Source organism: Oryzias melastigma, linkage group LG11 (genome assembly GCF_002922805.2).
Source record: "Oryzias melastigma strain HK-1 linkage group LG11, ASM292280v2, whole genome shotgun sequence".
Classification (NCBI taxonomy): domain Eukaryota; kingdom Metazoa; phylum Chordata; class Actinopteri; order Beloniformes; family Adrianichthyidae; genus Oryzias; species Oryzias melastigma.
Genome location: NC_050522.1, coordinates 16,102,536 through 16,129,240, shown reverse-complemented (window position 1 = coordinate 16,129,240; position 26,705 = coordinate 16,102,536). Strand labels below are relative to the sequence as shown.

At 36.6% G+C, this 26,705-nt stretch overlaps 3 protein-coding genes across 5 annotated transcripts in view; 2 read left to right on the top strand and 1 right to left on the bottom strand.

Annotated features, from left to right (window-relative positions):
* Positions 1-2,383: 2,383 nt before the first annotated feature.
* On the bottom strand, positions 2,384-10,696 carry atp6v1c1b (ATPase H+ transporting V1 subunit C1b). Of its 3 annotated transcripts, none has more exons than XM_024260240.2 (13): positions 10,497-10,696; positions 9,717-9,869; positions 9,292-9,359; positions 9,096-9,181; positions 8,879-8,973; positions 8,603-8,694; positions 8,179-8,277; positions 7,931-7,999; positions 6,399-6,491; positions 5,573-5,666; positions 5,247-5,344; positions 5,048-5,171; positions 2,384-3,144 (listed from the first exon to the last, which is right to left on the bottom strand). In XM_024260240.2, the coding sequence occupies exons 2-13, from the start codon at positions 9,846-9,848 to the stop codon at positions 3,046-3,048; spliced, it is 1,149 nt and encodes a 382-aa protein (XP_024116008.1). In that variant the 5' UTR covers positions 9,849-9,869; positions 10,497-10,696; the 3' UTR covers positions 2,384-3,045. The 3 variants fall into 3 exon arrangements, with proteins under 3 accessions (XP_024116008.1, XP_024115998.1, XP_024115991.1); XM_024260230.2 differs by having other exon boundaries at positions 9,717-9,924; positions 10,497-10,695; XM_024260223.2 differs by having other exon boundaries at positions 9,717-9,899; positions 10,497-10,693.
* A 2,678-nt stretch (positions 10,697-13,374) lies between these two features.
* Positions 13,375-19,738, top strand: azin1b (antizyme inhibitor 1b). Its single transcript, XM_024299269.2, has 11 exons — positions 13,375-13,591; positions 14,292-14,435; positions 14,697-14,895; positions 15,001-15,174; positions 15,418-15,590; positions 15,684-15,897; positions 15,999-16,073; positions 16,334-16,499; positions 16,653-16,762; positions 17,977-18,194; positions 18,284-19,738. The coding sequence occupies exons 3-11, from the start codon at positions 14,794-14,796 to the stop codon at positions 18,357-18,359; spliced, it is 1,308 nt and encodes a 435-aa protein (XP_024155037.1). The 5' UTR covers positions 13,375-13,591; positions 14,292-14,435; positions 14,697-14,793; the 3' UTR covers positions 18,360-19,738.
* Positions 19,739-23,586: 3,848 nt separating this feature from the next.
* adnp2b (ADNP homeobox 2b) overlaps positions 23,587-26,705 on the top strand; it is a gene marked incomplete in the record, with an annotated part of 705,870 nt that continues 702,751 nt past the window's right edge. The window contains 2 exon segments of the mRNA XM_024294457.2: positions 23,587-23,911; positions 24,466-24,586. Of these exon segments, the coding sequence (XP_024150225.1) occupies positions 24,479-24,586 (108 nt within the window).

Below are 26,705 nucleotides of genomic sequence, written 5' to 3'. Positions count from 1 at the left end.
CGCTTCCGCAGCCTCACAGCGGCTCACAGCGACATCCTCAGCCGGATCGTCACAGAGTCTCCATCCGCGCTCGGGTCTCCATCCTCATCAGGTGTTTGACGCCGCTCTCCCATGGAGGCTTTCAGCAGCTGACCAGCATCAACACACGGGAGATGTGTGCGTCATCGGGAGGGGAGGGGGTTCACGCTGCACTCACTCTGAACGCTGATTGGCTCAGAAGGGAAGCTGACTCCAGCTCCTGCTGCTGCATCACCACCACCGTCACGCAAACCACCACCATGCCCATCAGTAGAATGTATTTATTTAGTAAAACAAGAATCTCGCTAAATTACACAACCACTGTTTGAACCCTGGTTTAGGTATTGGTATGATTCCATCTATGAATGACAAAGAGACTTTAATCCATGCTTTTATCACAAACTCCACTGTTGTAATGCTCTTTCATCTGGTCTCCCTAAACCAGGCATGTCCAAAGTCTGGCCTGTGAGCCAAATGTGGCCCACAGGCCAGGTTTTGTTATTTTAGTTTGGGGTTGGGTTTTGCCTGATTTCTGGCCTTTCTTTGTTTCTTTTGAGTTTATGGTTCTATATCATGAGTGGTTAAAGACTTATCCCATCCATTTGCAAAGAAAGGTTCCACATGCAACTTTTATTGTGTTACACGCCGCCAGACTGCTTTTAATGATGCTAAGAATCCAGATCTATTAGTTCTTCTGCGACCTGGTGGCAAGGGATCCACGGACCGGTGGTTGGGAACCACTGCTTTACAAGACAAAATCTATGTTATTTCAATAAACTGTGTTCCCCATTCTCTTTGGTGTCCATTTGTCAGGTGCCTCCCAAAGACCTAAGACAGGTGTGTCTGTCCAGGTCATCACAGGCCTTCAGGCTCCTTTCATGAAATCAGTAATATGCAGCCCCCAGCACATCCAGAAACTGTACAATTTATTGATTGTTGTTGGCTAACTTCTGACAACACTGTCTATATCATTTCTGAAATCTGTAAATTAAAAAAAGGGGAGGATGACAGTGAGGGCCACTGCTTCAAAGACAAGTGGAAATTGTCTTTTTTAAAGGGAAATATGAACATGTGTCTGCCAAATTTACCAAAAACAAAAATGTTTTTAAGTTGTTCAATATCTAGAGGCACTTTTCAGGTTAGACAACTACAAATGTATGGTGCAAACATTTCACAAATTTACAGTAATTTTGGTTAAATATAAATCAGTGTAAGTATGCCATTGCAATAAACTGTCAATTAAATAGTTAATTGGCCTGCTGTGGTATTAAAATAGTTGGGAGAATGTTGACTGAGTGATTGACCCTCAAACATTTTCTTCTCCATCTGTGGAGATTATTAAATGTAAATTAAAAAAAAACTATTTTAACTTAACATTTACATGACTCATTTAAATAACTTTACCCATTCTCGTTTAATCTATGCCATGTCTCCTTAAAGCGTTTTCTTTCATTTCATGCCTGTTTCTTGATTGTTGTTTCAATCTTCATTTTGTTTAAACATAAGTGTATGCCTTTTATGTATAGTGTTCCACAGCATGTTGGTGCTCCACATATAAAGTGATAATTGATTAAATGTTTTTAAAAAGTATTTAGTTAGGTTTAAAGAAAAATCTAGTACTGGAAATCTGATTGATCATCACGAGGAAAATGCGAGGAAAAATACTAATAGGCTTCTAAACACTTTCAGTTCTTTAGTGAGAATTCATGATTTTTATTAAAGAAAGTTTATCTTTTGTTCAAATTGCATAGTTTTCTATAACTATTTTAAAATATTTTTTTTAGCAAAAAATTGATCAATAGAAAAACAAATCTGTTTCCTAATTCAGAGAATGAATCAAAATCAAACCAATTTAACATTTTGTAGGGGTGTGTATTGGCAAGATCCGGGTCGATGCGATACGTATCCCAATGCATGTCTCACAGTACGATACGTATCACAATATATCCCAAGACTCTGTCAAAGAGGCTCAGTGTGTGTACTGCCAATTAGTTGCGGGACTTTAGGCAGAAAACAAAAGTAAGACATCAACATTTCAAATTGATACAAATATCGACAAACAAAATATCACAATATATCACCCCAAATTTTTTCTGCACCCCTAGTATTTTGGCAGTTTATTTTAATTTTTGCATCTTTGTGTGACTTTTGTCGTCTTTTTGTCTGAAATCAAACGAGGATCAGATGTAGTTCACATGTCGTTTCCTTAGATTTTTTTTCTCACAAATTTTATTCAAAAAAACCCAGAATTTAAAACAAGTTGGTCAAGATCTTATACCATCTTATTTTTCTTTTCTTAAACTAAACCCCCGACAGTGGATGCTAATTAATAAGAAAAAAAAAGAAAAAAAAAACAAACAAAATATTGTTTTGAACATGGAGCATTTATTTTAACATCTATTTTAAATAAGCGTTTTAATTTTCAACAGTACATTATTTGCACTTAACCTCTATGTTTCTCAACCTGCTGAAATATATATATATATATGTATATTTTACACATAATCATACATCTTTAGAGCATCCAGTCATCACATATTGCTTTGTTGTAAAATGACCACTTTCAGTGTTTCACAAGACGACAGCTTGAGAGGCGGAGCAATGGTCAACATTTATGTTTACTTGTAAACAAACATTCCTTACTTGGAATTTGAGACACGTCACCTTTAGTATGTCCACTGGGCAAAGTATGTAAAGGATTCAGCACATTTAGTTTCTTTTCCCACAAGGAACCGCTTTGTTTTTCATAGTCCAACATTGGAGCAAGTGTGGAAGAGTGGAAAATAGAATCCATTAGGGAGGGAAAAAATGAAAAGCTGCTCACTTAGTTTGGTTTCAGCAGGACAAAGTAAGGAGAGTGACCTCTGAAATGTATTAGAAGATGCATCAGACAGGAATAAAAGGGCATGAAAACCCTGTAGGTGAAACAAGACGACAAACAAGGCCGCAAAAGGAATAAATTAAAGCTCGCACATGTAAACATCTCATACAAGAACACCACTGAACGCAACGAGCATGGCAGTGAATTTAGACTTTGAAGTCCAGCAAGTTGCAGTCGATTTTGTAGTAAACGTAGGGGTAGTACTCCTGCTGGCTCAGGTTCAAGCCTGGAATGTCCATGGAAGCCTGGAGACAGAAAACAGATGTAAAAATCCCAATTATTGTTTTCAGTATACCTAACCTAAGATACATTTGAGTTAATTTATCGAACTAACAAAACAATTTGATATTAGAAATTAAGTTGAAGGCAGTAGGATAGTTTAGCAAAATAAATACATTGTCTATTTAATTTTTTACTTTCAACTCTATCACACTAATCCTTAAGGATATGTTCTAATCCCCTCATCAACATGCGATCAAGCGACCACTTCCAACGAAAAGTCTATGTACACGTGGTTATAGATCAGTGTTTTGGGCTTTTAAACTCTTGCGTTCATGTGTTACTACTCAAGTTTTTGGGCTCTACATAAAAATACAGAAAAAAACCTGCAACCAGATAAACTTTGACCAATCAGAGACCTGGATCTGGTTGTGAAATATAGCATCTTTTTTAATTTACACAACTCCCAAGCATTGGAAAATTGATTGGAGGAGAAATTAATAATTAACGGTTTGTGCCCGGTTGGAATTAAATAATACCAAGTCTTTCTATTCTCAGAATGATGCTGTGAAAGAAAAAGCCTGGAGCAAGATTTAAGTGTGCAAGGAAAAATATATTTGACAATATATCACGATATTTTGTTTGTGGCATTCTATGGTGTATCGATTTAAAATGTTGACTAGTGCTGATACAAACAATTATTTTAATAGTCGACTAATCGCCAATTATTTTTTTCAGATTATACGACTGATCGGGTCATGCACAAACTGGATGTAAAGCACAAATCTTAACTAACATTAGCTTTAAACTTACTAAAAATCAGATGTATAGCATTACCTGCAATAATGCTAGAGTGAATGCTGTAAACTGAATTTGGCCACTGCAGATGCTGAAACTGATAGTTGAAATCACTGAAGTTAATAGCTGAAATCGCTGAAGTTAATAGCTGAAAACACTGAAGCTAATAGCTAAAATCGCTGAAGTTAATAGCTGAAATCACTGAAGCTAATAGCTGAAAACACTGAAGCTATTAGCTGGAATCGCTGAAGTTAATAGCTGAAATTGCTGAAGTTAATAGCTGAAAACACTGAAGCTGATAGCCAGCTAAAATATTAGTTAAATCCAAAATTAGCCTAAAAAATAAAAACCAAAAAAAAGCCTAAGTTAGCCTAAACAGCTAGCAAGCAGCTGAAATATGATCTAAATTCCAATAATATAATATTAATAATATATCTTAAAAAAAACTGAAAAAATCCCTAATCAGCCAAAATAGCTAGCATGTAGCTGAAATATTAGCTAAACTCAAATTAGCCTAAAAAGCCTTAATAAATGTGAAAATAGTTAAAAAAGCTAGCATAATGCCGTTATAACTTTCAACTTTACTACACTCTGACTCCATATAATATAAAGTAGCGACTAATCGACTATTAAATTAGTCGTTGACTATTTTAACAGTCGATTGGTCGACTATTCGTGGCAGCCCTAATGTTGACAAGACGATATATTATTAATTATTTATGAACGTCCTTCAGCGTATGACTTTTGTTTTCCCACCTAAACCCTCAAGCACTAGCTGGCAGCACAGCAGTCTGAGCCAGGAGAAAAGGAAAATTTGAACCTAGCACTAAAGTTTAGTTAACTGAGTTTATTAACTGAGAGTTGATTGACAAGTAAGGTGCTAAAGAAAATGCTAGAAAATCCCCAAAACTTAAAACATGTAACTCAGTCATCACTCAAGATATTTAAGATAATCAAAAACGAATTGAAACAAAGCAAAATAGTTAGAAACAATTAAGATTCACATTGTGTTTTTCCGCAGAAAGATGTTTGCATTTGTGTGTTAACTTACTGAATGTTGTTTTATAGCTTTGAGAGGTATTGAGCCAGACAGGCATAAAAGGGATCAATGAACTAATTAGTTCTTCTTACATCAATGATGGCGGCGCTGCTGTCCAAGTGTTTGTACAGGTCGTACAGCACCTCTCGGAGTCTCTTCATGTTCTTCTTGTTGGGCTGAAGCAGCATGGCCTGGAAGTTGACTGGGAGTCCATATCTAACAAAGTAGAAGATATTTACTAAGACTGTTTAGACACATGCCTTTTCTGTCATATTTTAAATCAAAACTTACCTTAAAACCGACTCGACAAAAACACGCAGGGCTTTGATGTGAATCCAAGCGATGAAGGCCTCACTGAAATTCACCTTCAGCCATCGCACTAAGGGTCCCTGGATTGGCCAAAAATAAAAAAAGTATTTTGTTGTGTTTTTTTTTGTAAAGATAATATCCACTATTTGTAAATTGTAAAAACAATTTTATATTATAAGATTTAACTGACAACATCTGCTGCAACTCAATCAACAAGAACAGACAAATTAATGGTTTAGGTTAAAACTAGCGAGTCGCTCTTGAACAGACTAAAAGAAGCTTCATCGGGAGTTAAACTGTCTGCTTACAAACTGTTTCTTCTTGTCTGTAGACAGACGTGTCATCTCCTCCTTGTCTGCTTTCATCTCCTCTTCGTTGTACTGAAACTCGCGCACTGTAAACCTGAGGCAGAATGCATTTATTTAGCAGGCAGCAATCAACACAGATGTGTTAAGAGTGCACTCGGAGTCCACTTCACACACTTCCTGAAAATATTTAAACACAAGAACGCACACACACACTCTCCAGTTAGCACACTCTTGTTGTGCGAGCTGGAGGGGATTGTGAAGAGTCCCCCAAATTAGATGCGTTATAAAACAGCTGCCCTCTTCAGCGGTCTCTGTTCAACTGAGGCGACAGATTCGTGACAGAAACCGTTTTCAACAAAAACACTTGAAATGATCTGATTCTGAAAATAAAAGTGTCAAAAGGCGGACAAGGAGGCATCAGGAGGATACACGCTTTCCTGTCCTCATGGGAACAACGACTGAAGTAGGATTGAGAACCCTGATGACAAATACATTTAAACTTCCTGTTTAAATTAGTCATAGGCGTAAGGCGGAGCTTAGCGATCCTCTGTTGTGAAGTATAAATCTGCATGACAATAGGTAATTCATACTTACATGCATTTATTTAATATGTTTTACAAACAAAAGCAGATGCATTTTTCATGTTCTAAAAAAGTATTTAATTAACTATTTAACAACTGTGTTTGATTTAACTGATTGTCCACGGTTTTATTCAGAATAAATACATGACTTTAGGAAGATGTATATTTTGAGGATACATTTTTATATTTTTATTGTTATTGCTCAAACAGAGGCTTCTATTTTAAATAAAAGAAGAATATTTTACTTGTTTTCTCGGGCCTTGTGTTTAAAGTCGTCCACTGCCTTCCTGAAGAGAGTGACGTTGAAAAGACCACTGTCGTTGTCTTCAATTATCATCCTGGAGAAAAATAAATAAAAAACAGAGAATGGGTAGCTCAAATGATTTAACATTTCCACTACTACTACAAACCAAAACAACTGCACCACAAAACTTATTAGACGATTTTTTGTAGCTGTGGTTTCATTCACAGCAAGATATTAATATTAACTTACAGAGTAATTGATGGCAATTACTTCAAGACACAATTTTGCATTTTTTAAAATACATTTTACCTAGTATTAGACATAAATAAACTAATAATTGACAGTAACACAAAGACAGGATGAAAGACGTGACAGATTCATGAAAGTATTCTGAACATATGTGAATAAGATGAGCCAACTCAGAAAGGAATGGTGTCTTTAACATGTTCTTGTGGCATTTTTCTCATGATGGAGGACACATATAAAGTAAATTAGGCTCAAATTCAATTTTAAAGTATTTAATCAAATCATTGTGAATAAGAAGCAGACAAAGAAAAAGAGTTTAAAAAAAGCTTGTAATTCTTAAGTAAAATCTACTATTGGCAGACCACAAACTTTCTGCTCTGCTCCATTCTGATACATCCACTTGTAGACAAATAGATCTATGAAGGTCTTTGTTTTCCTCGTCTGGCTCAAAACTTTATGGCTGGATAGCATCAAAATTGTTTGCCATTTTTGTTGCCCCGATAATGTTAGGTTAAAGTTGTGAAGGGCTGTAAGCTAGCGGGAGAGAGTGTGAAAAGATGGATGACAGGAAGTGAGGGCGAGCTTTTTCCGTGCCAATGGTCCCGCCCACTACTCAAAGGCAAATTTCTGATGAACTATTGTAGCTCTGCAGAAACTATGTCCTGAAAGAATTTTTTATTTAGGCTAAAAAGGGCACAAATAAAATTCCATCCATCCATCTTCTTGACCGCTTCTTCCCTTTCGGGGTCGCGGGGGTGCCGGAGACTATCCCAGCTACTGAAGGGCGAAGGCGGGGTACACCCTGGACAGGTCGCCAGTCCGTCTCAGGGCCTCGATCACACACCCATTCACTCTCACATTCACACCTAGGGTCAATTTAGAGTCACCAATTAACCTATGAAGCATGTTTTTGAACGGTGGGAGGAAGCCGGAGTCCCCGGTGAAAACCCATGCATGCACGGGGAGAACATGCAAACTCCACACAGAAAGGTCCCAGCCGGGATTTGAACCGGGGCCTTCTCGCTGTGAGGCGAGAGCGCTAACCACTGCGCCACCGTGCTGCCCGCACAAATAAAATTAAAATTAAAATTAAAAGACCACTGATAACGCTTTTGGAATAGATCAAACGATGATCAGAATGGGATTCTAACAGGAAACATAAAAACTGAATGCAATTTGACTTTTTATTAACTTTGTTGGTATTTTGTTTAAAAAAAAAAAAATCAAAGAAATTGAAATTAAATATACAAAAAATGTTTAAATCATTCAAGTCCACGATGCACTTACTTGGTGGAACGAGGCACAACCATTTCTGCGAGAGTTTCGTACGTCTTGTTCCAGTCATTGTAGCTTGTTCTGGGAAGTAAATTTAAAGAGAAAAAAAAAAGAAAGAAATTTAATTGACAACAAAACTAAAAATCACAATAAACGACAAATATTGAGTAACTTTCATTTACTTTTTTAAGGAAAACAATAAATAAGTTTCTACATTAAATCACATTTGGATGCACATAAAATGCAGCAGGTGATCTTACTTTGGCACCACGACCAGCATGGTGATCAGATACTCGGAGTCAAGAACAAAATCCTCTTTTTTTACTATGTCAGCAAGGCTCCTGGTCAACAAACTCCCACTAAAAGAAAAATATGTTAAATAAGTCAAACAGTACAAGAACTAGCTCAAAATGCAGCATTGTAAATTACAGTTTTATGTATATAAAAAAAGAAAGTTTTGTTGTACATTTTCTCTTGGATGTAATATGATGGATGATCAGGTTAAAGTTCATCTTAATAAACAGCTTGTACAGTACAGTACAGTACACACTATCATAGGAAAATACCGTACTCTAAATAAGTTTTAAGGGGAGAATGGATTGAAGGTCACTGCCTCAGCTGATAAACATTTGCTATTTAGAACATATTCATGCATGAAAATAAATAAATAAACTGATGACTCACGCATTCTTTCTCTCCAGATTCTGCAGGTTTCCTTTAAGGTTGTTGTAAGCAGAAGCCCTGGCCTTCAGATCCGTGTCAATCTGAGTCACTTGCTAAAAAAAACAAATGTATACACAAAAAACATTTACAAATTTGTAACAAATATTTCATATGTTTAGTAGCTTTTTTTGCAAAGATAAAGAATTACTGCTGTTTTATGGCAAAAAATATACATCATTTTTTAAATATTTTCAAAATAAAAGCAGAACTAACTTGAGTTTTACTATTTTAAGTTACCTTGGAGATGATCTCAGAGATATTTTTCAGTGATTGTTTGATTGGGTACTTTGCCATGTCCCACTGGAATCTGGTGATGTATGTGACCAAGTCAACTGCAACAAATACAAATCAATGAAATCCATTAGTTTAAGCAGATTTCTTCAGGTTTAAGTGACGGTACAGACTGTGTTTGTTTTAATTTTTTCCTTTTTCTGAATAAAATAGAAGCGCTTACCTCCATTAGCCAGTAGGTTCTCCTGCACTTTGTCACGACTGTCCTCGAGGACATCCGCCATATACTGAGCTACCTTCTTCACAACACTAACAGACAAGAGAATGTTTTGTAATTACTAAAATGTTCTAAAACATTGTCGTTGTTCAAAATAAAAAATGTAAAACTTGAGTTTTTGTCAAACATCAGAAAAATGTACCTTTCAACAAAAGTGTCCAGTTTTGCGAGCTCATCTGACAGACCCACCAACACATCTAAAGTTCCAACCTGTTGGAACCAAAACAGACAACAAAACACAAAAATAAGATGGTTTCCTACAGTAATAACAAGGGATGCCACAATTCTGGATCAAAAATTGAACCGTATGTTGCTTCATTTCACACAATTGTGGGCAAAATGTGTTGCTTCCCTCCTACTCCCAAATTTAAAAAGGATTTATTATTTATTGTTTTATTACAAGGCTTACTAAGAGTGAATTGAAGGGATTTTCTTCACTTGCTTTTCAGCAAACAAAAAAAAATATTTATCTGTAGTTTTTTTATTGTCGTTTTGTGATACACAAAACAATACTGTGACCCAAAAATTGAGATTTTAACCAAATTGCTGGAATCCTGTGTCCCTTACCTTAAGGTCTGGGATGTTTAGCTTGTGGTTCGTGGACAAGTTGTTGGTTCGTGTTGTGGCCACCATCAGTTTGTCCCATGTCTGCTGGCATGTCTTCTCCCCCGGAGCAGAAATCAACCAGAATTCTGTCATGGCTGCTGGCAGAAACTCCGTTCACCCAAATGATGAGTGAAGTCAGTGGAACTGGAGAGTGGGAGAAAAATTTAAATTGAGATACCACATGTAGAGTGTAAACAAAAAGGAGGGCATGATTCATTAGTACATTCTCTGCAAGACATCTGCTGGAGATGCTTTACTTAAATTAGTCTTTATTTATCTTGTTTGGCAGATCAAAATATTAAGATCAGAAATTTAAATTGGTTTCTATAGTAAAGGTTTTAGATTAGATCTCTCCTTTTTTGTCCAGATGAAGAACCAAGTTGACCTGCTTGGTTTTAAATGTGGATAATATATGCATAAAATCCCGGGCAGTTCTTATGGAGAGGTCACAACCACATGCTGCAAACCATGGAGTGTCTGCTGGCTGGTGGTCATGTGATCAGTTCCGCAAAAAGACAACTCGACGAAACCTTTTTCTTAATTTAACAGCGTGAACACCACATGACTGAGAGCTTCTGCTCACCGATCACCCCCGGAACATGAATCGTCAATAAACCATTTTTAAAAAAATCACATTTAAAGACGCGTTGAGGCTTATGGTTAGCTTCTCCAGAGGCGAACAGTGTGTTCATCGCAGCATAATGCTCTCACGACAACGAAGTTAAGGATTTTTGTACTCACCAACGTGCGGAAATCTTTCAGGGCCTAATTTAAAATGCGTAAAACAGGAAGAGAAATGAAGCTTACATAACGTGGAACATTAATAACAGGGTTTACATACAGAAGTCCTTCAATTGAGCATCACGCTCACAGTCAGCTGATCAGAGAAGTCGTTCTGCATCTGCGCAGAGGGTTACTGCGCACTTCTGCAGTCACGTGATCAAGCCTGTTTTTTTTTGTTTTTTTTTTCTTGACTACATCAATAGACTGTTCGGATTTATTTGTTTATTTTTGACACACTTATACTAAACTAAACTTTATTTTTAGATATTTTCAAAACATGTCGATTTTTTTTAATGGAGCTCTTTAAAGAAGTGTAATCAAAGAGCTGGGACGGTTGTATTATGAAATATGGGAACACGTGGAAAGTCTTACGTGATATTTTCCTCAATAATTCCACCCTATTGTACCAACGTCACATTTTGAAAAGCTTAATCGGTATTAACAATGACTACCTAATCTGGTGAAACACTTTTCCACTTCCAACATAAACCTCTAGATGGCAACATACCTAAAATAATTCAGATATTTGGAGTTTAAGTTGTTTATTTTATTCCCATTGACATGGATATCGTTCTTATTAACGGTCTAGGATTATTCCCCTGTAAACATTGAATATGTTTTTAAATTAGATTTATTTATTCTCATACATTAATTATATATACGCTCTCTTTTACTGATAAGTCTGTATCAAGATTAGATATTTCTAAGGACAACATTAGCAACTGACTAAAAATACACTTCTTTAACTTAACATTGAAAGGGTACATAGGTCCACAGTGTTCTGTACAAAAAATAAAAAAATAAAATTATTTTAATTTTATCTGCATAGCATATTTACTGGCTGCCTTTTAGCTTTTATTAGCAACTGAAACATTAACGATTTTGATTCATAATGACAGCATTATTACAAAATCTTAGGGCTAAACATTAACATTCTACCCCTCTCATCTAAAAAAATGTATGTGCATTTCTGTCAGTTTACATGACTAAAACACGGCTCAGTTGTGGCCTACATGTGAGTAAATTTGCTTAATTATACAAAAACCTGCAAAATATTTGCTTTGGAAAGGTTTAGCCGTTGATAGTTTGCAGTTATAAATGCTTAAATCAGGTATTTTGTGACCAGGCAACTTTATCAGAGTCATAAAATAAAGATAAAACTATGATGCCGTCACAAAAACACAGCTGTGTGGTGGAGAAAAACAAATCCTACCTTTTAGGAAACAGGCAGAATTGTTCTGATTTGGTTTTAACAAGTCGACATACAATTTATACAATTACCTTCTGCTCATTGAGCAGGGCTCCAGCGTTGACTTGTTTCATAATAGCTGAGGCACGGTAGAATACGGTTAAAAAGGTACAAAAAAAAAGAAAAAAAATCTGGAAGTTTGTAAGTTTTAATCCCTATATTCCACACAACACAAGCAGACAGACTTTGAAAATGTTTCTATCTTGAGGCCTATTTGTGTTACAGTTTCCACACCAACTCCCAGGTACAAAGCTCTCCAGTACAAGGGTCTAAAAATACAGCAATCAGCTATAGAGTTGCCTAATGCAGCACCAAGGAGAAGGACTTACAAACAATACATTTCTTGCACTTGCGAATCTGGCTTCACACCCAAGGTTGGTCATATCTGGATCAGGGTGGAAGAAGGACATATTATTTAAAAGACCAATAAGATGCCATGTTTTTCCCTCTTTGAAATAATTGTGTTATTGTTCGAAGCAGTATAAATAACTTTGTGCCGTATAACACTCCCAAACAATGAGAGATTGGTTTAAAACAAAGTTTTACAAAATAGAGTAGAATAGAGTAGAATAGAATAGAATAGAATAGAATAGAATAGAATAGAATAGAATAGAATAGAATAGAATAGAATAGAATAGAATAGAATAGAATAATTCCAGTATGCAAACTGTTTCAATTTGCTTGATATAATCATGAATAAAAGTCTGTTGTAAATAATAGTTTTTAAAGGACACAACATTTGGAATTTGAAATTTTGGAATTGGCTTATTTCAAACAATCAAAACAAATTAGGACAAACAAAAGAGAAGTATATTTATACATAGATATATAAGCCTATCAATGATTAATTGTGACTTGATTAAAAAGGTAAATGATACATATTTCTAACGTTCACAGCCATATACAAAATCTTTTATTATGCAGAAAATATTCAATAGTTAAAATAGTTTTAAAATATATATGTATTTTGGATATTTTAACAAATTCCCTACAACAAAACTTATCTGCACAGCAAGCTGGGCCAAACCATTGTACATGAACGACCAGAACAATTTTAAACATGTATTGACTGTAAACAACAATTATCAAAAAGTAGTCTATTTAAGTGTACTACCAGTAAACTTAGTCTGTACTAAAACTACGGTAGTAGCCTATACAAGTTTAAGTATATACTCTTTATATATTGTCAACTAAAGTCTTCCAATTTAGTCTGAAGAAGAATTAAATTAGTATACTGCCTACACTACTCCACATGGTATGTTGTAGACTTGCTATTCTTATACTCAAAAGTACTTTATAAAAGTATACTACTTTTTTGCTAAGAAAATTTGTATTTAAAGGGCCAACAAATGTGACGTTTCTAAGTACTTCTATAAATATTACATTTGTTTTCAGTAGTCTTACAGAAATGAGCTTAAGTTAGCTTACTGGGCGACCTTTTATGGAACGTTTTATGGTTATGTAATCCAAATAAACTTCGCGGATGTACTGCGGACAGTATTTCGTTCGGAAATACATATTTGGTATCTTCCCAAAATGCCGGGCGCTCATGGGCTGAACCGAACGCTAAGCCCCGCCCACGGACCGTTGATTGCCTTACTTCCCTTGCACTCGTCGTCCCTCTCAGTAGTTCTCCACCCACCAGCCGACATAGAAGGCACCACACGAGCGCCGCGCGTTCTCCGTCCAAACATATGGCAAAAAGGGCCGCCTTTCTTTCTTTCACCGGTGTTCCCACTACTCTTTAAAAATTCCGCCGAAAAAGAGAAGACGATTTTCCAAAACCTTTCGGCCGTTATCTCACGTGAGTACAGAAGAAACCCGGTCGCTTGAGTTCCTAGAATCTAGCAGGCGGACGTAACATGGCGGGCTTGTCTTTCCAGCGTCTTGTCCACACATGACAGCAATGTCTTTTACTCTCCTTTTTGACACGATTTGTTAAAGTTAAACCTACTATTTACTCGTAAAGTGGTATTATTTTTGTGTTTCTTTATTACTAGTGTATAAATTAAGGCCTAAATTTTCCTCTCACATTTTAACACTGTTCCCTCGGCCATCTCTAGTCGACGGGCTGTGTATAACCCGCTCAAGCTTAGCGGCTCATTTGGCCATAGTCCTATTTAGCAAAGCCGTTTTCTCGCGGTAGCATTCTGGCACGAGTGGATTGTTTTCACGAGTTTATTAAACCAACCGTCTTACTTATGTGGAGAATGTGTAGTTTTATACCACTGTGACGCACTATGTTAATATCTAATTTGTCAACTTGTCACTCATTGTTTTTGCTTACAACGCATGCGCGTGATTTGGCTAGCAAGTTATTTAGCAAGTTGAGGTTGACCCTTTACAAGAAGTGAAATAAAGTAGCGGATAATTATGTCATTACAAACAAATAGGAAGTCGATTTTTAACTATTGTATTTTAGGTTTAGTGTGATTTAAAATAAAAATCTTAAAATATAATCTATATAATTAACAATGTATTGCCTTATTGTTGTTCTTCCTCAGGGCTCCCCTGTCTCTGCACCGGTGTATGAGCGCTACCCGGAGGGCCTAGGGGCGGCTCTTTACCGGGAGCAGTTTGACTTTAACGCTGAGCCTCCTTGGGATCCTAGCTGATAGCGGGACAGGTCCATCTCCTGACTTGTCCATGTTAGTACATTTTATCTTTTTATGTGAAAAATACTCATTTACATGTACAACTAATTTATAGAAATTTGTAGAATTGTTAAGACTTTAAGTTTTCTTTCATTAGCTTCTTTATTTATATATTAAACAATGTACCCTTTTGGTTTTAGCAAGCAACAGAAAGCTAAATTCTCAGTAGCTGCAGCGCAAACAATTCTCAGTACTGACTCTGACTTCATGGAATGTTTTAATTAATTGTCGTGTTTCATCTTGCTTCTTTTTCAGTTTGTTGCATACCGGTAGGACCCAGTTGGCTCAGTCGTGACCCCTTGACTTGTTTATCTGTTTTTATGATCACCGGCTTCGTGGAATACTGTTAAAGATGAAAGGATTTGCTGACAAGCCCAACTACATCATTGAACTCCTTGAAGGGAGTGTCACCCTGGAAGACGTCATCGACGGACACATCTGTGAACAGACTGTGGTTGGTTTTTCAATTTCACTCTTGTTCAAACTTTTCAGAGTTGATCTTGTCTTGTTAAAAGCAACAACATTTACAGTGGATTTTTCATTCCTTGTGTGTGTTTAGATGGAGAAGAGTGCGTTTGTTGTGGGGGACCTCGGTGCTCTGATGCAGCAGCACGCATGCTGGCAGAGTGTGGTGCCACAGGTGCTGCCATACTACCCGGTCAAGTGCAACAGCAGCCCTGTTGTCATTGAAGTTTTGGCTTCCTTGGGGCTGGGCTTCGTTTGTGCCAACAAGGTGGGCATTTCCTAAAAAAGAAAAAGAACCACATCAGTTTTGGTTCATTTAGCTGCACTGCATAATAATCCTCTAAAGAATGCACCTGATATTTCATCATCATAAGCACTCAATTAAATTTTCATCATCTAATGACTTTTATCTCAACTTATGCAACCACGATTGTACTTTGATGATTGTCTAAATGGTGATTTTACGGTGATGTAATAGACTTTGCTGAAAGTTTTTTCTTCTTGTCACTAGGCTGAAGTTAGCCTGGTCCTGGAACATGGCGTGCCTCCAGAAAACATCATTCTGTCGAGTGGATTCAAGCAGCTGGCACACATCAAGTACGCTGCCAAGAACAACATCCAGCATCTTGTGTGTGAAAACGAGGCAGAGCTGTCCAAAATCGCCCGTCTGCACCCCAATGCAAAGTGAGAACTGTTTGCTGAAGTCTATTTCATACAGCAGAAACTTTGAAATACATGTCACCTTGCTGATGTTTGCATTCTTTTTTCCCCACATAGATTGCTGCTGCAGTTGACCACTGAGGCTCAGGCAGCTGAGAACAGCATGGCATTTGGCTTCTCTCTGAAGAACTGTCGGCACCTGCTGGAGAAGGCCAAGGATCTGGGCATCGATGTGGTTGGAGCATCGTTCCACATCCCAAGCTCTTGCGAAGACCTCCAACAGGCGTACACTCATGCTCTGTCCGACGCTCGCTGTGTGTTTGACATGGGGGTGAGCGTTATTCTGAAAGCTTTATAAAGAAGACATTCTGTCTTAATTTAAATGTAGTCTTCTAAAATGCTAATAGATATTGTTTGTGTTTTTCTCCCAAGTTGGATCTCGGCTTCAATATGAACATCCTAGACATTGGTGGAGGATTTACTGGCTCAGAGTTTCAGCTCAAACAGGTGAGTGTGAATGGAGACTACAATACGATTTGATTTAAAAAAATAAACTTTTTTTTATTTTTATGAACCTCTCTTTTAGAAATAAATATACTGTATTGTTAATGTATATTTTTGGTTGGAAGCAATTTGATAAATGTACTTCAATTCTCTTTTTGTCAACTTAAAAAGTTTCACATTTTCTATAAATACAAAATATTTTTAGCAAGACTTGGTCTGATCATTCTCAAAACGCCTTGTCAATGTACTTGTTCTTAATGCAGGTTGAGTCTGCAATCAGGACCCTGCTGGATGCCTATTTTCCCCAGCTTTCCGGCGTGCAAGTGTTGGCCCAACCTGGCAGCTTCTACGTGGCGTCGGCTTTCAGCCTTGCAGTAAACATAATTGGCAAAAAGATAAAGACCCAGAGCTGGAACTGCTTATCTCAAGGTGCTTCATTCTGTCAGTGATGATAGTCATGTTTTTCCTCTGTGACCTTATTTATTTCGATAATGTAGATGTTCAAGGACTCAATCTGGAGTTTGTACATGTTTTTGTTGCGTCTGGGATGGTCATTAGATTTGTTTCTATATATAAACTCAGGCGAGAAGAGAGAGGATACAGAGTTCCTGTACTACATGAACGAAGGCGTTTATGGCCCATTCAGCCATAAGTTGCTTGGAAACACCATTGCTGCCCCTTCACTGCACAAGGTAAGTTCTGATGTTTATGATTTCAAATTTATTCTGGAAAAAAAAACAATCCCTTTATAGTTGTCCATTTTTTAATTCACCTTTTCTTCATTTTTACCCTTCAAGATTCCGCTTAAAGATTGTTTTTTCTTCACATTTTTTTAATTAAATTTGCCCCAATACATTAAGTACATTAGTACATGAAGACATAATGAAAACAAAGAAAATGATTCGCTGACCGAAATGTTTGGAATACTTTTGACTAGTTAAAGTCAGCACCTTTACTCAGACGTGTCATTTGTTCCACAATTAAAAGGAAAAAAATAGTTAAACATTAGAAAGGAACTTCCTGATGTTTTCTAGGACACAGAACTAAACCCCTGGTTCTTATCAATCAGTTGGTTAGATTAGTTAAATTACAACCCCTCACACAGTATCACATTGTGACTAAATGATATGGTAGGGTGTGGAAAAGTAAATGCACACTATCACTTTATAACAGGGAGTTAACTCCAGTAGTTTAATGTTGTTTTGTGATTTACGTCTCAATAGTGTTATAGTTATGATCCACAGAATAACTGTAGCGAATCAACTTTATTTATTCCAATTCGTTTTATCCTCATTGCAGGATGCAAAAAGTGACACCAAGTTGAAGGCCAAACGTTTGATTTTCATTTCTATTGTTAGTTGTCATGATTTGCTGTTTGGGTTTTCCCCACAAGTTCATGCCGCCTCAAACGCGTATTTGATCATGTGTTTAAGAAGGTTTTCACGTCACTCTCCACTTCTGGTTTGTTTTGACTGTCAATGTGTTGTGCTTATATCATTTAGTTTTCTCCTGCATAGCTACCGTACAAAAACAGCTTTATGTACACTGTGACAAATGAATGCCAGGAACTGAAACCTGTAGAGTTTAACGGCTTTTAGGTTTCTTGCTGTTCTGTGACATATAACTGAAACTTTAAAAAAAAAAGAGAATTCCAGCAATGATAATGTTATGCATCAAAAATGGTTTGCAATAATAGAGAATTATTGCAGAAATTTAATTTTCTTGGTCCAATATAGAGGTGTTTGCTTATTTTGAGCTGGTAATTCAAATGCATTATCTGTAGAGCTAAAAAAAATTCTATTAAATTTGTTTTAGACTAATGAAAAGAGGAAGAGGTCCAGGAATTTAGAAGAAAACATTTAGTTTTAAGTGTGGTCTGTTAAAATCTGTCGTTTCCTGTCTGCAGCATGATCTCTGTGCTGAGGAGGCCGTGTATCCCAGCAGCCTGTGGGGTCCATCTCTGGACCAGCTGGACCAGGTGGTGGACCACTGCCTGTTGCCGGAGCTCAGTGTGGGAGACTGGCTCATCTTCTCCAACATGGGGACCTGTGGCCTGGAGGACCTCAGCTGTCTTTCCAGCTCCATCGATTTCCCAGTCTACTACATTATCTCCACCTCTGACTGGTCAGCAGTGATATAAATGATGATTACTTTAATGCTACATTTCTGAAAATTGAAAAGAACTCATGGATGTTTTGTCTTTTCATTCACAGGTACAAAATGGAAGAAGCTGGCGTGGCTCTGAACAATCCTATTAAGAACTTCTCAATGCTCCAGTACAGTGCATAACTAGCACACAGATTGCACAGATCTTCCTTACCTCAACCGTCACCGTGTGAGCAGAGGGGTCAGCGTCGCGTTTGAAACAAGGGGCTAAATAGGGTCAACATTCCAGCCACCTTGAAAGCTGCAGTATTTAAAATAAAATTCCCCTCCCTGTTTTCTAGGATTTCAATTATTTAATTCTTCTTACCTCCATAAATGGAAAACTGTTGTTTTGACACTTCAGTTATCGGGAAGTTACCATCATAGAAAGACTCGGTCAAAGGAACTCTAGTCCAAATTCAAATTGTATTATGCAACAAAATGGATGACTCTTTGGGGATGGGACCCCAACAGGTTCTGAACGTTTTTTTTTTTTTTTTTTTTTTTCTTAAATCGACCTAAAATGTTTGATTATTTTAGTAAAATCAGAGATCTTTGTTAGTTACCTGTTGTTTAAAATCTGTCTGTTCAACAATAGTATAATGTCTGTTTTTTTTGTTTGTTTTTTTTGGGCGGGAGCCTTCAAAGTCACTTCTCAGTGTGGATTCTGTACTACATGCCTTTTGTTTTTTGCATAATTTGGAAGAAATGACAAGATCTGCTTTAATATATATCACCTTAACACATGTTTATTTATTGGATTGAGATTACTGTGGCATATTTAAAGTTCCATCTTTAAGAGTGATATTCTGTGGCCCTTTTATCATTGTTTTTTGATTTTTAAAAGCTTTTTTTTTGTTTGTTTTTCCTGGTAACGCTACAATATTATTTGTGCTGTGATAACCATTTGTAATCTTCGAAAGACTAAATGAACTTTAGTGGAGCGTTTTCTCTTTTGGTTCAGAGTTCCAGGACATGGAAGCAGCAAATCATTTGCACTTCTGGTCTGGACAGGAGTGATGGGGTTGAAAATGCACAACTTTTTTTTGTAGGGTTAAGCGGAACGGTTCTATTGGACATAGCAAGACTTGGATCCTCATTCTGAGCAACCTGTTGCTCGGTCAGAGGGTCGTCTTTTATTTTGAATCAGAAAAAGCTGTAAATTTAAACATAAGCAAATAAAAATGGCAGACCTGAAAAGACAGACTTCAATAGAAAAACATGTTGCGCAGGTCTCTGAGATATTTCTAATAAAAAATAACATGCTTTTATCCCTAGCTCTGTAAAATTATGAAGGGCTTAAAGCACATTCGTGTATAAATTTCTGTTAAAAAAAGAAAAAAAAAACAAGAGGTTGACCTGACTTGTTGGCAGTTTGAGAGTATCCAGCCCTCGTGTTTTACAAGTGACTAATGTAATTACTTGTCTAAGGCACTAATGGACCATAGCCTGTTTTCGACTGTAAATTGTGCTTGTTAAAGTAATGAAAAGTGATTAATTTAATACATTTCTGACTGAAATAATTATCTTGTCTGTGTGATTCTTGCTCCTGTTTTTACACATTGTTTAGATTTCAGTGAAAGTGCAAAAAACAATTCATATTAATATACTTAAACATTCACAGAGTTTTGACTAATATACTTTTTTTTAATCTGGATGTAACATAAAAATATATATATCAAGTGGCAGCTGCCGAGTGAAAATGTGTTCATGGTCAAGGTGACTTGTAGATAAATGAAATGTTGAAGAGAGCCAGGAAGCATTTGAGGAAGGTTTGAGCACTTGGAAAAACTGCCAGTTGGTTTAATTTTTGAGCTATTTTTTTTTAGAAAGTGCATTCTTTTGTACCTGAGGAAGGTGATAACATGGTTAGTATGAGGAAAGTGTCAGCTTTTATTTTGAAAATGCCCTAGAGACCAAAGAAGAATGCAAATTATTTTAAGATGAGATGCAGCAGTTAAAATAAATGTTTTCAATATGTAATATCTATTCAGCAATTTCTTAAGAAAAAAATTAAGCAGCTTTTGATACTTTCAAATTGCGTCATATTTTTATAAAATGTAAAAAAATACAAATGTTTTCACTTTCTGAAAAGCTCCAGAGCAGCATATCTATTCAACCTCCCTTTTGTTCAATCATCCTTTTACGTTTCCTCATTCTTCTGCAGTGTTCATGCATTGGAATGTAGTCATATAGCGCTTTTGTGCATGAAAGAGCTGCTGAGCTTATTGAATAATGTCAAAACATAGAAATCCCACACAACTAAGGAATTTTGAAATTAAAAACTAAACATAAAATTTGGCAAAAATAGACTCAAAAAAGGAAATGCAGTTCATCCAGTAATTGTCAGTTTAAAAGCTCAGACTTGATGTGGTTTTTTTTGGTATTTTCAGGCAAGACATCCTCACAATTTCTAAAATATTAGGAAAAAAATCTTGTGAAAGGAAGGTTTTATTTAGCATAAGTTTTTCTATTTGGTCCCTCTGAGTTTTTTTCTCAAAATATTTTGTTCATTTCCTACTCTAACACACTTTTAAAAATAAATTTAAGCTCGATAAAGAATTAATGAGCAGAGCTTGTGCTGAACTAGCAAACCATGCAGACCAGAGACGTCTGATCGCTCTGCAGTCATAGGAAAACACCACGAAAGAAGCAGCATCTGAAAAAAATGTTAGTTTTGTAGGTCGGAGCACAACCGTTACCAGTCACTACATTAAAAAAAAAAAAAAACTCAGTAATTTTTTTTTCATTACTATTAGATAGTTAGTTTCTCCCAAAACAATGTTAAAGTGCAGTGTAATCTAGATAAAGTGTAGCTTTAACAGAACTGTATTTGATTATTTTGATAGTTGACTGTTCCATGATACATATAAAACAAAGAAGATACTTGAAAAACTACAATCAATTTTCTTTTTTAGGAGTTCTTTATGGAGAGAAAATAGTATCACCCTGATTTTTTGTGTGTAATTCTTGATTTCTGACTTATACAATCCTTTTTGTATACAAGTACAAAAATTAAACAAAAAAATGCAAAACACAATTTAAACACACAACTTAAAATTACAACAGCTTGGAAATAACTACACACAATCTTTGAAAATTACGCACGAATTGCTTGTCATGCACACACAAAACCGCATTTAAGCACAAATCTGATGTGAGACTCTTTTCCCGTCTCCAAGAATCGTGCATAAGTGATGCATTTAATTGCTGCTAGATTGCTCGGTCATTAGAGTTTTCTTATTATGAACTTAGATTGTGAATAATATTTGGTTAAAACTTGACATTTTCCCATTTTCTTAAATAGATATGTCAGAAAAATAATATTAAAAAGTCTAAATATGAGTCAAAAATTATGCAGAAAGCAAGAATTACGCATTCTCAAATAGGGGTGATACTATTTTATCTCCATAGTTCTTTGAATACATGAGTACATCATCTGTGTAGTTTTATCACAATTTGTACCGGTATACTCCAATTTGTCGTTGCCTGTCACTTCTCTTTTTTCTGTTCCAAACACATTACAGGAACTCGGGAATACACACTGAATGACTATAGAACAAGTCAGATTCAGAAAGTCAGGTTAAGAATGTCAGTCATGTAATAACAGAGGAACTAGACTTTCTTTGGTACTGTTAGTGTAAACTTGATCATGAGAAACTTAGTGAGATCTCATTTTTATCCACATGGACCATTAAAGTTCTGATCAAGACAAGTTAACACTATATTTAAGTTTTTTTTTCCCTAAAGCAAATTTAGCCTTTGTCTATTTCTTTCAGGTTTTCTTTATTTCTAAGGGTTTTTGTTGGGCTGGGAGTGATTATTATGTTCGTTGATCTGACTTGAATGCTAATTCAGGTGAACATCGCATAACTTACAGTGCATAGCTACATTACAGCAAGAAGTTTTCTTCATATAGTCCCAAAAAATAAAAAAATAAATGTAAATAAAGTTGACAAATGATCAAGAATGTACCTTAGGATTGGGTCCAGCAACCCTTTATAACTCTGCACGAGACACAGTGGTGATAAAAGATGGATGGAATCCTATGAAACTTTCATTTTTTAACCATTTATTCTAGATTTGCTGTTGCACTTGCAATCAAGTTCCTATTAATTTTCCAAATTCACTGAAGCTTTACTTATCACATACATTGTCAAGCCATACTAGTTAATGAATAATACAAAGTCAATATGATTGGTGTAATTTGTAGGTAGCAAAATTAGCAGTTTTTCCATTCTTCACTGTGTTTTTGACTTCAAATGAATAGAAGAAACATCTATTGCAGAGATAGACATCAGATTGTAGGAGTGCAGGTTCTTTGGGGTAATATCTGAACCCCACTGTGGTCCTGGTGGTCTGGCTAATACTGTAAGATCCCATCTATTTAGTTGTTTTAATAAACTTAACCTCTAAAAGGATAACTAAATCAGTTTGACAGAATATTAACAGTTTGATTGTGGATTGAACTGGCTTTAGCAACAGTTGTCTGGATCGATCCCCATTTGTTAGAAGTCTTTGTCCAGGTGGTTGGTTGAGGTTCTCACCAGGTGTCAAACAGATCTCAAATGCTCATTAAAGCTAATGACTCCAGTGATTATAATGGAAGATGAAAAAGTCAAGTATCACAGAAACACAACTGTAATAAAAACTAACCTTTTCACACAGTGTGCAATTTTTGTCATACACGTCTCTTACTTTATAACTTTCTTTCCTCGATTTGAAATTGTATTTCGAGCTGAATTTTGAGGCACTAGCTATGATTGGTAGACATCTAATTAGATTAAGTAAGTAAGACAATATAACGCTAAATGTTAGAACTATATCACTTTGTCTTCACTATGTTACTTCCATAAAGAACCGACTAATAAAACCTAGCTTTAATGGTAAAATATACCTGCTAGTATAGTAATGGATAAATATTTAATGACAGTTGGGATAACCTTCTTCATAGCTAGCTACAGTGGTTAAAACCAAAAATTTAGGTCATGCTAGCTAAAAGACTTCAAAAAAATCCCACCCCTTTACACAAAACTGGACCAATATCATTGGTCTAAAAAAGTTGCCTGATATGATGTCAAACTATAAGCACCACCCATTTAGCTCATTTACTCGACACCCCATTGGCCAGTCTCAGTCAAAAACCACGTGACTATCAGTGGGGGACTGGAAGCCACGCCCCTTACCTAGCTATGTGCTGTAAAACAGAAATGCTACACCTGACATGACTTTTTTTACATGAAATTCAGAAACTGAACACAAAAACATGGCGTCCGGACAGTCTGGGTTGATGCTAACAGGTGGGGTAGAAGAATAAAAAGTTATTAAGTGTTTAGGATAGGAGGGCTCCTATTGGTCAATTTGTGCTGTATGCAAATTGAGTGTCTACGTCAGATCCTGAACTTGTGCGCCATTTTTTTCCTCAATAGAGGAAGAAAGGGACAAAAAGCTGAAGAAAAATAACTTGTTTTTGGAGTTGGGCGGCTTTTATCCCCGCTGATATCTGACTACGGCGTGTGTAGAAATGCGCCGGTAGGAGGGACGAGGTTCCAATGAGCGTCTGGTCGTGGCGGCAGACGCAGCTTTACCGACGTGCAGCGGCGGGCCGGTGGAGGTGGAGAACATTAGCCCTCCGCTGAAAAAAAGGAGGCAGAGCAGCGACGACTTACGTTAACCTACGCTGAAAATTGAACGAGGTGAATATGCGTGACGGGGCCGTGTGCGTTCCGCGAGTGCGGAGATGCGCTGTGGCGGGCTGAGAGAGCCGGCGTGCTGCTGTCAGCGTGGTGGAGGGCTGGTGGACGCTGGCGTGGCTGCCAGACACTGATGCTAGCGCGGGAGGCTGAGGGAAAACACACAACCAGACTTTAGATTACATAGTAGTGTCATATTTATGATAATAAAAGGTTATTATAACTCTTAAGATGGATGATTCTGCACGTTATTTCAGTCGAGTGTCAACAAGCTTGGCATTATTTTACATTATAAGTCAGGTTGAAATGTATTCTATAGTTAATAATGAACCAAACTTTCACATTACATCCTAATTTTAGTTTACTTTTATGAAAATGTGATGTCATTTCGTTAAACTAATTTAACTTCTTGAATAGTTTATGTAGATATATTTAATTTGGTTTGTATTTAGTGTAAAACAATCAATTTACAAACAATATTTTGATTTCTGATTTAAAAAAAATGAATAAACATTTTTTTTCTTCACTTTTAATTAGATTTTTTTCCTTTTGTTTAGGAGCACAAAAACCATGTTTCAGCTTCCGGTGGGAAATGTTGAAAAGATCCGTAAGGCACGAAAGGCAGTGAAGAACATCTTAAGTGAGATCGGCTTAGAAGACTGTCAGACCCTGCTAAAGGTATTGTTTTTCATCTTTAATTGTTTAACATTCTGGTTTTGATCTATAAAATACTCTTTTTGTGTTAATTATGACTTCTCACCAGGATTTATTTTCCATTCTACTGTTAGGTGATAGTACAGGAAGTTTTATCCATTATTATATGGGGTAAAATTAATTATTTATTTATATTGTTCTGTGGTAAGTGCAAGCTACAAATTGTCATTCTCCTTTAATATTGAACATATTTTGACTTTATTGTCTTCCAGTTGAATAATTTAACCCACACATCACATGTGTGTATTTATTAAGACCACATGAACTTTTTCCTTAAACCCTATTCAACCATTCATATCATATTTGACACATGCATTTCTTATACCTTAATTTTATTATTATTATCATTTTTTGTTCTTAAAAACCAGTGGCGGGCCGTGCATTTCACACCTAGGCCTTCAGTAGTGCTCCATCTGAATCAATCCAACCCTCATTAACTATTTTATGGCTATAAAACTTCTACTGCAGGTACAGCTGCCACAAACACACCAAAAGCATAAAAAATAACCTGATAAAATTTCAATATTATGTAGGGATATAGCAAAATTTTACTCACCAAAAATCCAGATTATTTAAACACAAAATCCATCCTTTCTATCCTCAGGAAGATTTCAATCACTCTGTCGTGCAGAATCCGTGCGTTTCGCAGATAGAAAGTGTTCCGTGGCTGTGATCAGCTGGAAAAGGCTCTTGTGGTCCAGGAGGGAGACAAACATCAGTTTTTGTGATCGATCAAGGTCTGTGTCTGGAAAATAATATTTGCGCGAGGATATTGCGCTGCACGCGCCCGCGGTGCGTTCAGGAGCCTCGTAGATTTCAGCTTCACTCCCGCTCAATGGAGTCACGGAACTCCTTTACCCGTGCCAGACAAAACTGTGCCACAACTTTACCCAGACATTCATTTTCCACTAAAAATCAGACGATCAGACGCTTTCCACTGGTAACATCTTCAAACCTGACACGCCGCTCCTCGGCACCTGTGTCCGTCACATAACGCAGAACCAGAGCGAGCTGCGAGCTATCCAATCAAAGCTCGTGAAAATCCTGACGTTTCCGTGGGCCTTCTAGCTGGCCTAGCACGTGGTCTCCTCCAGATCTGATTGGTTGAAGCAACAGTTTGGTCGACAATTATTTTATGCTACAGGGCCCGCAGAACTGATTGTGAAGGCCTTCGGGCAGATTTCTTTGACCCTAGCAACAAATGGTGCTGCAATGTGATTGGTTAATGCTTAAATAGGAAAATACACGTCTGGAAGCAGCGCAACCAGGGAGACAGCAATGAAAGGACGAAGACAGAGCATTTGGAATTATAGAATACGTATTCACGGAAATAAATAATAATTAATATCAGTCTGTGATTCAGATATTTTTAGGCCAGCAGAGAAGGCCTTGCAGGCCCTGACGGCCCGCCACTGTTAAAAACCCATTGTACATAACTTGCTCCATGCTTTCTGTCCTGTAGTTCATCATCAGTCCACTAGGGGCAGTTGAATGGCGTTTCCTTCTCTTTTCAAAATGGCTGCCTCCATGAAATCTCAAAGTTTTACTAATTTTCTTAGCTTTATGGTGAAAAAACTCTTTATTTTTTTAGGTGAAAACTTACTTTATTGACAAAATGTAAAATTAGTTGATACTTTATAATACAGTTACACCATTTTAAGAAAGTGTAGATAAAATTTGAGTATTTTTGCATCTTTAACTGTGTCTTGAGTAAAACCAAAACAAATCACCCAACGTATCATAATTATAATATCTTATGTCTTATTTTAAAAAATGTAATCGCAAATTTCCTTTTGTAGATTTATCAAAAGGTTTAAAAAATATTATTTCCAAAACAGATTTTTTTTGGTCAAATATTCACCCTATAAATATTTGATACTTAACTGGCAGAGGGATGATGGAGGCTCAGCCACGAAGGGAGAGATTTTGTGATGGCGCCAGTCCTTCCAGGATTTAGCAATGTTGCGATTGCACCAATTCCCTCCAGTTCAGCCCATTTTTGTACTTTTTTCTTTACTCTGTTGAATTGCTGCAACTTGGGCCAAAATAAGTGTGAACAAGTCATGCTGCTCTTACTTTTGAA

What these genes read in the sequence shown, in the direction of transcription:
- atp6v1c1b (XM_024260240.2), bottom strand. Translation starts at nt 9,848, where the DNA reads ATGACAGAATTCTGGTTGATTTCTGCTCCGGGGGAGAAGACATGCCAG. An exon ending in GAACCTACTGGCTAATGGAG is followed by an intron (nt 8,974 to 9,095) that starts GTAAGCGCTTCT and finishes TATTTGTTGCAG; the next exon opens with TTGACTTGGTCACATACATC. An exon ending in TTTGTCGAGTCGGTTTTAAG is followed by an intron (nt 5,172 to 5,246) that starts GTAAGTTTTGAT and finishes CTACTTTGTTAG; the next exon opens with ATATGGACTCCCAGTCAACT.
- azin1b (XM_024299269.2), top strand. Translation starts at nt 14,794, where the DNA reads ATGAAAGGATTTGCTGACAAGCCCAACTACATCATTGAACTCCTTGAA. An exon ending in ACATCTGTGAACAGACTGTG is followed by an intron (nt 14,896 to 15,000) that starts GTTGGTTTTTCA and finishes GTGTGTGTTTAG; the next exon opens with ATGGAGAAGAGTGCGTTTGT. An exon ending in CTGGAACTGCTTATCTCAAG is followed by an intron (nt 16,500 to 16,652) that starts GTGCTTCATTCT and finishes ATATAAACTCAG; the next exon opens with GCGAGAAGAGAGAGGATACA.